We start from the raw sequence: 12086 nt of genomic DNA on the forward strand, positions 1-12086 counted from the left end.
ATCCTGTATCCAGTTTTTCCAACTGTTTATAAAGTACTCTTGTTCTATATAATACAACGTCTCTGGCAGGAGATCCTAAATGCTTGTCCAATTAGCTTCAAAAGGTGTGGATAATAAGCAATACTGGATGAGTTAGAAATAGGTCCTCTTCTCCTTTTTCAGTATGATCTTGAGAATTATCCTGAGTTTTTTGTTCTGTTTTGTTTTTGTTTTTGTTTTTACTAACATTGCTGTGTGGTTACGAAATGCATTTCTTTGTTGCTTGTAGCACAGCTGAAGCTTTAAGTTCTTATCTTATAGAAGCTTCTGTCTGACCTGTAGAGTCAATTCTGGGATTGATTAGAATATGCTATATACTAATTTCTAGGGCTACTGTGCTCCAAGTCCTCTTACACTTTTGTTCTTAATGCAAGTAAGTTGTATTTGAATCGAAAGAACAGTTGTTTTAGAGTCAGGGGACCTAGAGTTCAGTCTTGGCTCTGTGGCTGAATAGTTGTACAAATCCTAAGCAACACACTTAACATGAACATGATGTAAAAATGAGGTGACAGTATTTATTTTGTAGAATCATTTTGAGAATTAACATGACGTGGTTGGAAGATCTTGGTACAGTGGGAGTGCACAATATGTATTAGTTTAATATAAACTCCCAGGCTTTATTATTTATTTATTATTTATTTATTATTTTCCATGGTAAAGAAAAACAACTAATTTAAAGTGATGTTCATAACTATCCAAGATATTTCCTTTGCCCACCAATACCTCTTTCCCCAGATTTTCACTGTTTTATTAAAAACTTTTCAAGTAAAATAAATGATTCAGAATTCCTAACTGCCTTATCTTCTCTCCTTTCTGAAAAAGCCTCTTCCCAACTCTGCTCAAGTCTACCTCATTTATGCATCAGCGTAGGATCCTCAAATTCTCCATTCACAATAGATAGCATAGTTTATTGGGACTACAGTCTTCAAAACAAAGAAGCCATTTTAGACACAGGCATGGATCCCTCTGTTCAGCATTTCTTTTCTCCAGTGATTCACTAACTTTTTCTGCCTACAGAAGTTACTGCTGCTATTCCTACTTAGATTCGCTAGAATCTTAACTATCTTCTCCAAGAGCTATAGTCATATTACTAGAACCCACAGGCAAATATCCCACAGTTCCAGTTGACTTCTAATAGTGGTAAGGGGGCAGATCAAAAATAAAGCTTTCATTCTCCATAGAGATTCATGTTATAAATTTGTATCAATAGTAAGTCAAGCTGTCACATAAGTACTCTAACCTCTAGGCCCTAAACATTCCAGAGGGCACACCAGTGGCTCTGGTAGCCAATTTAAATACTCCTTTGTTTTCTTCTAAGAGACTCTCTAATCCCAGAAGTGATTTAGAGTTGAACTCTTAAACCTTGCTGAAGATAATAGCTTTAAGATACATTCGAGATAATGTCCAAAAACCTAAATTGTATGTTACTTATTCAAAAGCAGTTTTCTTTCTTTGAATTCATTTTTTCCCCTGATTATAGAAATGATACCTATTTATTGTGGAAAATTTGGGAAATAAAAGCCTAATGGATAAAATGAAAGTCACCCACAATTTCAGATGTAACTTGGCATTTTGATTGCTTTTATGCAAGTACTACATATAGTAAAAACTTAAGAGCACAATGCATTTCCTGTTTTGTAACTTGCTATTTAAAATAAATATGTATAAATAAATATTATTTTATTAGACATTTTTAATGAATATCATAGCTTTTTACATAAGTACACAAGGGAGGGGGAGCACATGAAACAAGTAGAAATGAAATTGTTTCCTGTTCAATTCTTGGCAATTTTCCACTTTTTTTTTTTCTTTTTGGCTTTTTGAAGGTAATGACAATGTTGGAGGAGTGGAAACAGCATCTTCACTGTCTGTTCTTTTTCAGTAAAAGTAGGTTTTAGTATTTTAATTCTTCCTACATTTATTTTCTTTCAGCACCTCCACAAAAGGCTTTAGAGAACACTCACTTTAGCAAGAAGACTTCAGCTCATCTAGAATAATTACACCAAGAAATAAGGGGATGTAACACATAATTTTAAAAGTGGAACAATCAGTTGTATTTCAACTATATAGAGCATATGGCTTATTTTTCTCTGGATGTTTTATAGTTTTGGATTTTGTTTTTTTAAATTTAGATATTTAAATTTGTCTCAAATTTATTTTGGGCACAGTGTGGGGTAGAGTTTTAATATTTTTTCAGTATAATACATTCAATATCCAGTCATGGTTTGTTTAATAGTTCATCCATTTTATCCTGATTAATAATGCTAATTAATATCAAATACCACTTCATTTGTGTTATATATTAATTTCCATACATAGTCAAGGCATTTCTGGATTCTCTGCTTTGTTCCTTTGATAGACTTGTTTTTACCTGAACCAGTACCACACTATCTTTATGATCATTCTTGATGTGTGGTATAGTGAGTCTGCTTTTCTTTTTCTACACCATAGTTTTGGCTATTATTAGCTCTCTACTCTTCCATGAATTTAAGGATCAGCTTGGCAAATGTAAAAATCCTATTTCATTTTGTTTGCTTACACCACACACAAAAATAGACTCAAAATGTCTTAAAGACCTAAATGTGTGACAAGAATCCATCAAAACCCTAGAAGATACAGGTAGCAACCTCTGTGACCTTGGCTGTAGCAACTTCTTTCTCAACATGTCTCCAAAAGCAAGGGAAGCAAAGGCAAAAATAAACTATTGGGACTTCATCAAGGTAAAAACCTTTTGCACAGTAAAGGAAATAGTCACGGAAACCAAAAAAGACAACTGACAGAATGGGAGAAAATATTTGCAAATGACATTAAATAAAGGGCTAGTATCTAAAATCTGTTAAGAACTTAACAAACTCAACACCTAAGGAATAAAGAATCCATTCAAGAAGTGGGCAGAAGCCATGAACAGACATTTCTCCAAAGAAGACATACAAACGGCCAACAGACACATGAAAAAATGCTCAACATCTTTTGGCATCAGGAAAATAGAGTTCAGAACCACAGTGAAATACCACCTCATACCAGTCAGGATGGATAAAATTAATAAGTCAGGAAACAAAAGATGTCGATGAAGATGTGGATAAAGGGGAACCCTCTTACATTGTTGGTGAGAATCAAACTGGTGCAGCTACTCTGGAAAAGAGTGTGGATGTTCCTCAAAAAATTAAAAATAGAGTTACCCTACAACCCAGCAATTGCACTACTAGATATTTACCCCAAAGTAAATGTAGTGACCTGAAGGGATCCTGCACTCCAGTATTTATAGCAGCAATGTCCACAATAGCCAAACTATGGAAAGAGCCCTGAAGTCCATCAACAGATGAATGGTAATGAAGACACACACACACACAAACACACACACTACTCAGCCATCAAAAATGAAATCTTGCCATTTGCAATGACGTGGATGGAGCTAGAGGGTATAATGCTAAGTGAATATCAGTCAGAGAAAGACAATTATCATATGGTATTTAAGAAACAAAACAGGATCATAAGGGAAAATAGGAGAAAATGAAACAAGACAAAGTGAGTGAGACAAACTATAAAAAACTCTTAATCAGGGGAAACAAATTGAGGGTTACTGAGGTTAGAGGGGTGAGGGGACGAGGTAAGTGCATGATGGACATTAATGAGGGCATGTGATGTAATGAGAACTGGGTATTATATAAGACTGATAAATCACTGACCTCTACCTCTGAAACCAATAATACATTATATGGTTTTTGGTTTTTTTTAATTTAACAGAGATCACAAATAGGCAGAGAGGCAGGCAGAGAGAGAGGAGGAAGCAGGCTCCCTGCTGAGCAGAGAGCCCGAAGCGGGGCTCAATCCCAGGACCCTGGGATCATGACCTGAGCCGAAGGCAGAGGCTTTAACCCACTGAGCTACCCAGGTGCCCCTTTATGTTAATTAATTGAATTTAAAAAGAAAGACAAGATCCATTTCACCATTTAGGATATCACATGTCTTTAAGCATTTCATGATTTCAATAAATGCTGGTGTCTCTTCAAAACTTTTATCATGGCTTCTTTCACTTCTTTATTCCTCAAACTATAGATAATGGGGTTTAACATTGGGGCTACCACTCCATAAAATAGCCCAATAATCTCATCAGAAGTGTTCGTGTCCTTTGACTTGGGCTTCATGTATGTAAAAAGGGCTGAACCATAGAATAAGATAACCACAGCGAGGTGGGCTGAACAGGTAGAAAAAGCTTTCTTTCTCCCCTCGGCAGAATTAATTCTCAGGATGGAAGAGAGGATAAAAACATAGGAGATGAAAATTAACAATAGGGGAATCACCAATATAACAATACTTATCATTGTCATGATTATCACATTGGTGGTGATATCTGAGCAGATGAGTTTGAGAACGGCCAGTAACTCACAGGTAAGATGGTCGATGACATTATTCCCACAGAATGGCATTATCATTGTCATGACTGTTTGCAATAGGGAGGTCAGATGGCCTATGATCCATGACCATGCAGCCATATGCACATAAAGTACTTTGTTCATGATGATGGGGTACCTCAGTGGGTTGCAGATGGCCACATACCGATCATAGGCCATCACAGCCAAGAGGACACACTCAGTGCAGCCCAACCCAAGGGAGATAACCATCTGGAGAGCACAGCCAATAAAGGAGATGGATTTTGTCTCAGACCTAAATATGATGAGCATTGGAGGAATGAATGATGATGTATAACAGATGTCCAGGAATGAGAGGTTCCCAAGGAAGAAGTACATGGGGGTGTGGAGGCGAGAATCCAGTATGCTGATGGTAATGAGGAGGCTGTTTCCCAGCAGAATTATCACATACATGATGAGGCAGAGCATGAAAAGAAAAAACTGGAGCTCTGGGTATTTGGAAAGTCCCACCAGAATGAATTCAGTCACAGGCGAGTAATTCCCCATCTTCATGTGTTCCATTTCACTTTCAGTGTTTAGGAAAGGACAAGATCAGGGAAATTTAAGTTTATAATGTAGATTTTTAGTATACCTTCTCTTCAAATATTGTATTTGATTCATCTTGAAACAGTCCTAGGAATCAAAGGAGGAGGGATATGGTATTTATTTTATTGACGATGGATGGTAGTAAGGCTTTGGAGAAATCCAACACATCTGAGGCCTAACAGAAACAGTGTTAAGGCTATTAATACTCCAAAAGTCCTACTGGGAAGTGCCAAATAAAATTTAAGACAAACTGCTTTCAAATGTAGATATTGGGGATGTCATTATTAATGGAGAATTTTAAATTAAAGGTGTTTCCTGATGAAACTGGTCTCTATTTAAAAGATTATGTAGATCAAGCACCTGTCATTTAACCTGGATATAACTTTAGTAAACTGTTTATTTTTTCAGAGTCTCAGCTCATAGCTGACTTGGAAAAAGCAATAATTATTTGTCAAGTTGTCATTGGAATCAACTTAGATAAAATCTGTTAGGCACCTACATCAGTAGATGGTTCCAACATGGCATATATATAATATATAATCATATAACAAAGTAGTATTAAATATGTATATATGTAATACAGACATAAACACACAAAGATGAAGGAGGTGTGACTTTCTCTGTTCAAAAAAGATACCAGATGAGGGAAGCCACTTCTCAGAATTTAGGTCAAAACAAGAGAAAATTGAAACAATAAGTTTACCAGAAACTTATTCATGTATGTAAAAAGGGCTGAACCATAGAATAAGATAACCACAGCAGCCTGTCATGTGGGCCTATTCAACTTCAGTTACCTTTGCTTTCACTTTTGCCATTTCTTCTCCTTTGGTAGTATCAAGGGAGGTTTTGTTTCCTCAGATCTTCATCAGCAACAGCACAAAAAACATCTTAATAGGAAAATATAATCCATGTAAAACAGTGTGCTTCCTGTGTAAAACAATTTTAAGAAAAATCCTCCAGCTCCTCAACTAACCACATTGTTACCCCTTGATTCTTCTACTGTAGAAGTTTGGAGGTACCACTAACACCCTAAATGCCGAGGCCATGCTATTTCTTTGAGTCTCTCCATAACACTATACTCTTCCTTATGTATTTTTTTTTAAATTTAAAGAGTTGATTTATTTGAGAGAGAGCACGTGAGGGATAGTATGAGCAGGGGGAGAGGTAGAGGAAGAGGGAGAAGCAGGCTCCCCGCTGAGCAGGAATCCCAACTAGGGACTCAATCCCAGAACCCTGGGATCATGACCTGAGCTGAAGGCAGATGCTTAACCGACGGAGCCACCCAAGCACCCCTTTTCCATATGTATTTGCACATGTTGCTTTCTTAAGCTAGAAGGACCTCTCCTAACTTAGACACCACCTTTTCTAGGAAAACAGTCTCAGCCCCTCTTGTGAGGAGGATGTCCCTTATAAACACTCTCTGTCCCTCACAGCACTCTGTACTTCATGTCTCTCATAGAATCCTTTGTTTATTCATCTATACAGCTCAAGCTCTGCTTTATATATGTAGATAATAGAGATCCCATCATGAAAACTTATTTTTCAAAATGGAGCTGGATGTAGAATGTTTATGAGAGTTATTTTAAGCTTAGGATAAGCTTAAAATATTGTTTAAAATTGTTAAAAATTGTTTCTTTTTTCAAGAAACAGTGTCTGTTCTGTGCTATATGACATGTTTCAATGTGGAAAAAATATAGAAAGTTTTACAAAGCCATTTTATTAAGCTAAAATAGCCTGTTATTTATTTCAAATTGTCAAGGATAGAAGAAAACTGTGATCAATATTACTCATGCATATGTATAAGAATCATAAAATACATCCAAACTGTATACTAAAGTGCTATAATTTATTTTGTGAATTAATGAAAGTCCAAATTAATATTTGAAAGTCTATCAATATAATACACTAAACAAATAGACAAAAAACCAAAACACACGCTCATCTAATAAGATGCCAGAAAGCATTTGATAAAATATATTCATTTATAGTAAAATCCCTTAGAAATCTAGATATGGGATGATACATAATTAATATAGTAAAGATCATCTCTATCAAATCATTGGGCCACATAATTCAAAATGACGAAACTCTGGAGTGTATTTGTAAACATCATCAAAGATTGATATTAGCGCTATTATTATTATTATTTTTTAAAGATTTTATTTATTTATTTGACAGAGAGATCACAAGTAGGCCGAGAGGCAGGCAGGGGCGGGGGGGCGGGGAAGAAGGCTCCCTGCTGAGCAGAGTGCCAGATGTGGGGCTCCATCCCAGGAGCCCGAGATCATGACCTGAGCTGAAGGCAGAGGCTTAACCCACTGAGCCACCCAGGTGCCCAGCACTATTACTATTATCTAACTTTTTTTTTTTCCTGAATAATCTACCAAGTAGAAATAGTAAGAGAAATAAATAATATTTATTTATTGATATTTTTTGCATGTCCTTCCATGTTCCAAGTTTGATCAGGATTTGAACAGTTGCAGCAATTTTTTTTTTCTTTTAGGTTGCTGAAATCTGGTTTGTGTTGATCGTGGGTCATTCTATATTTGTGAGATGACATACCTTCATATGTTATACAGCCAATAAAAATTGTAATTTTGGAGAGGAGTAAAGGGAAAGGAAAATACTCATGGTATAATGTTACATTAAAATGGGAAGTTTCGGGGTGCCTGGGTGGCTCAGTGGGTTAAGGCCTCTGCCTTGGGCTCAGGTCATGGTCCCGGGGTTCTGGGATCGAGCCCTGCGTCGGGCTCTCTGTTCGGCGGGGAGCCTGCTTCCTCCCCTCTCCCTCTCTGCCTGCCTCTCTGCCTACTTGTGATCTCTGTCTGTCAAATAAATGAGTTAAAAAAAAAAGGGAAGTTTCATAGCGATATAAATGATTACAATTTGTATATATGTGGCTGAAAAAGAGCCACAGCAAAATATTAACTAGTTTTCTCTGAAATGCATTTGGAAGCATTATTAATATTTTTTATTTTTATTCATTTCCCCCAATTTTCCCTCATTGTCCAAATTTTCAAGACATGGAGAATATATATTTTATGACTGTGAAAGTCAGAGTATTTTAAATATCTTCAACAATATACTAGCAAACTGAATCCAAGAATACATTTAAAAAATCATTCACCACAATCAAGTGGAATTTATTCCCAGAATGCAAGGGTGTTTCAATATTCACAAAACAATCAATGTCATCACATCAATACAAGAAAGGACAAAAACCACATGATCATTTCAGCAGATATAGGAAAAGCATTTAACAAAGTAAAGATCCATTCATGATAAAAACCCTGAACTAAGTAGGTGCAGAGGGAACATATCTCAACATAATAAAGGCTACTGATGAAAATCCCACAGCTAACATCATCCTTAATGGGGAAATATTGAGAACTTTCCCCCCAAGGTCAGGAACAAGACAAGAATGTCCACTCTCATCACTTTTATTCAACACAGTATTGGAAGTCCTAGCCAAGGCTATTAGACAACAAAAAATAAAAGGCATTCAAATTGGTAGAGGGGAATAAAACTTCCACTTTTTGCAGATGACATGATACATATATAGAAAACCCTAAAGACTTTACCAAAAACTACTAGAATTTATAAATGAATTCAATAAAGTCACAGGATACAAAATCAATGTACATGAATCTGTTGCATTTCTATACACTAATAATGAAGTACCAGAAAGAAATATTAAGAAAACAATCCTATTTATAATTCCACCAAAAAATAACAAAGTACCTAGGAATAAACTTAACCAAAGAAATGAAGGACCTGTATTCTGAAAACTGAAACACTGATGAAAGAAATTGAGGATGACACAAAGAAATGGGAAGACTTTATGCTCATGAATTGGAAGAACATTGTTAAAAAGTCTACACTATGCAAAGCTATGTACACATTTAATGCAATCCTTATCAAAATACCAACAACATTTTTCAAAGAGCTAGAACAAGCAATCCTAAAATTTGTATGGAATACAAAAGACCCTGAATAGCCAAAGCAACACTAAAAAAAAAAAAAGCAAAGCCGGAGGCATCGTATTTCCAGACTTCAGGTTGTTTATTTTTATTACAAGCTGTAGTCATCAAGACAGTATGACATAGATCAATAGAACAGAATAGAAAACCCAAAAGTGCACCCACAAATATATGGTTAATTAGTCTTTGACAAAGCATGAAAGAATATGCAATGGGAAATTCAACAAATGGAATAATCTTAACCAAAGTCCAGTTGGGAAAACTGGACAGCTCCATGCAAAAGAAGCTGGACCACTTTTTTTTTTATATACCATACATGAAAATAACCTCAAAATAGATTAAAAATCTAAATGTGAGACAGGAAACCATAAAAATTCTAGAATAGGGAACAGTCAGTAATTTCTGTGACATCAGCTGTAGCAATACTTTTCTGGTTATGACTCTTGAGGCAAGGGAAATAAAACCAAAAATGAACATTTGGGACTACATCAAAATTAAAAGCTTCTCCACAGCGAGGGAAGCAATCAGCAATACTAAATGAAAACCTACTAGATGGGAAAAGATATTTGGAAATGGCATATCAGTAAAGAGTTAGTATCCAAAATATATGAAGAACCTATACAACTCAACACCAAAAAATAATCTAATTTAAAAATGAGAAGACATGAACATACATTTCTCCAGAGAAGACATCCAGATGACCAACAGTCACATGCAAAGATGCTCAGCATCACTCACCAGGAGGAAAATGCAAATCTAAAGCACAATGATATATTACCTCATACTAGTCAGAATGGCTAAAATAAAAAATACAAGAATAGGAAGTGTTGGCAAGGATTGGAGAATAAATCCTCATGCCCTGTTGGTAGGAAGGCAAACTGGTGCAGCCACTGCAGAAGAGTAAGAGCTTCCTCAAAAAGTTAAAAATAGAACTATCCTATAATCCAGTATTCACACTACTGGGTATTTACCCCCCAAAATAAAAAAATGCTAATTCAAAGGGGTACATGCCCTCCTATGTTTACTGCAACATTATTTACAATAGCCAAATTGTGGAAGCAGCCCAAGTGTTCATTGATAGATGAATGGATAAAGAACACAATGGAGTATTATTCAGTCAAAAAAGAATGAAATCTTGCCATTTGCAACAACGTGGATAGAGCTATAGAGTATAGTGCTAAGTGAAATAAGTCAGAGAAAGACAAATACCATATGATCTTACTCATATGTGGAATTTAAGCAATGGAACAAATGAGCAAAGGAAAATAAAAGGGAAAAACCAAGATATAAACTCTTAACTATAGAGAACACACTGATGGTCATCAGAAGGGAGGTAGGTGGAGGGGCAGGTGACATAGGCGATGGGAATAAAAGAGTAAACTTAACTATCATGAGCACCTCCGAAACTAATAGAACACTATGTTAACTACACCGGAATTAAAATAACTTAATAAAAAATCAGAAGTATTTTAAAGTAGTCCTTTTAAGGAAACCGTGGCAAAAATTTAAGGAATTCTGTCTTAATTTTCATTAAAATCCAAGAAAGGGTAAGAATAGTTAATGGATATTTGAGAGAAATTTTCATTGATTTGTTACACAGACTTGACTTAAGACAGTGTTTTGATTTCAAGCAATCACTTCACAAATATATGGACCCTGAGCAGAGACACTGAAACTGTTCCAATACTTGGAATAAGTTTCTAGAGGTCACCAGTTAGAATGTCCAGGTGGGCTGTGTAGATAGGATGTAGTTTATGTGGGACCCAAGTACATCACACAGTAGAAAGATAAAGCAGAGGAGAGACCCAACATGACGAGTGTGTGGGATATTAATGAGAACTATTACCTCGGCTTCATTATTTCTACCAAAGAGGAGAAGTTTCAGTTTCTTTTCTGGCTGTTTTTTGTCAATCTGTCTCTAAAGGGTCTGTCCTTAAATTGAGGCTCATCTTCAGGGATCAGCTGTAGAAGGAAAGCAAACTGCATGAGTAATTGGATCCTGAAGGATTCACCCTTCTTCCTAACATTTACCAAGAGAAAAGAGTAGAAGTTTGTAAAGCACAGTAACTCACCCAGACTTCCTGATTTTAACCTGAGGAACCTCTTGAAATAGGCTGTGCCTCATTCCCCTCAGAAGGAAACCAAATGTACCATTGTGTCCTGCTCCTGCTTCAGCCGGTTTCCCCTCCTGTTTATGAAACAACATATTCTTCATGGTATCAGACATCCCTGGTGCTAGATCTCCAGTGCTTGTCCAAATAAGTAGCAGCCCCAAAGCTGTTGATAGCAAGGCTTCTTTTCATTTCTTATATGGTGTTGGGAATTATCCCGGGTTTTCTCATTTTCATTTCTGTGTGGAAACAAAGAACACTTTGTTGCTGGGAGCTCCAGTGAACTGGGCTCACTGCTAGGATCAATTCATCCAGCTCATCTTCTTTACGCACTAACCATCTGTAGGTCTGTATAGTACAGTGCATAGCCCTCTGTCTCTGGAAACCTACTATGTCCCAGTCCTCTTTCTCCTGTGTCCCGTTAGCAGCTGCTAAAGAGCAGCACTCTGTCTTATTGGGAAGTACTTGGCTTGGAGGACCTAAACTTCAGTCTTGCATCTTTGGCTTAATGGATCCATAAATCTTGTGCAAAACATTATCTCACAGCATGATGTGTCATTTAAAATGGGGTGATGATACCTATTTTTAGAGTTGTTTTGAGGATTAATGTAACATCCTTAAAAGTCACTGGCATAGATTGAATGCGTAGCACTTGTTAGTTAATTTAAATGCCTACAGTGATATTCTTTCGTTTTCCATGATAATGGAAAGTGACATCTAAAATGATGTTCACGTATATTCATGATATTTTCTTCACCCAATAATTCCTTAATTTTTGCTTCGTCTTGTTCAACACTTCTAAAATAAATTATTCATTATTCCCAGTTCCCATTCACCCTTTCCTTTCTGGAAATATCTCTTCTCACCTTTGTCCTAATGTTCTCCATTAAATCTTCAGGATTTTCATCTTTATCTATAATAGATAGCATGGCTAATTAGGATTTCAGTTTTCAAAGCAAGGAAAACACTCTGCTGTTTTTTTCCTCAGTGTTTCACTAACT

General features: G+C 36.2%; 1 protein-coding gene across 1 annotated transcript; it reads right to left on the minus strand.

Annotated features, from left to right (window-relative positions):
- Positions 1-4016: 4016 nt before the first annotated feature.
- Positions 4017-4961, minus strand: LOC116569954 (olfactory receptor 13D1-like). Its single transcript, XM_032306477.1, has 2 exons — positions 4427-4961; positions 4017-4234 (listed from the first exon to the last, which is right to left on the minus strand). Exons 1-2 carry the CDS (start codon positions 4959-4961, stop codon positions 4017-4019), a joined length of 753 nt encoding a protein of 250 aa, XP_032162368.1.
- Positions 4962-12086: the final 7125 nt, after the last annotated feature.

This window comes from Mustela erminea, chromosome 12, assembly GCF_009829155.1.
Source record: "Mustela erminea isolate mMusErm1 chromosome 12, mMusErm1.Pri, whole genome shotgun sequence".
Classification (NCBI taxonomy): domain Eukaryota; kingdom Metazoa; phylum Chordata; class Mammalia; order Carnivora; family Mustelidae; genus Mustela; species Mustela erminea.

Excerpts from the sequence above, each read along its gene's own strand:
- LOC116569954 (XM_032306477.1), bottom strand. The coding sequence starts at position 4,961 with ATGAAGATGGGGAATTACTCGCCTGTGACTGAATTCATTCTGGTGGGA. Across the intron at positions 4,235-4,426 it reads TGTCATCGACCATCTTACCT|CCCACCTCGCTGTGGTTATC; the intron begins GTGAGTTACTGG and ends CTACCTGTTCAG.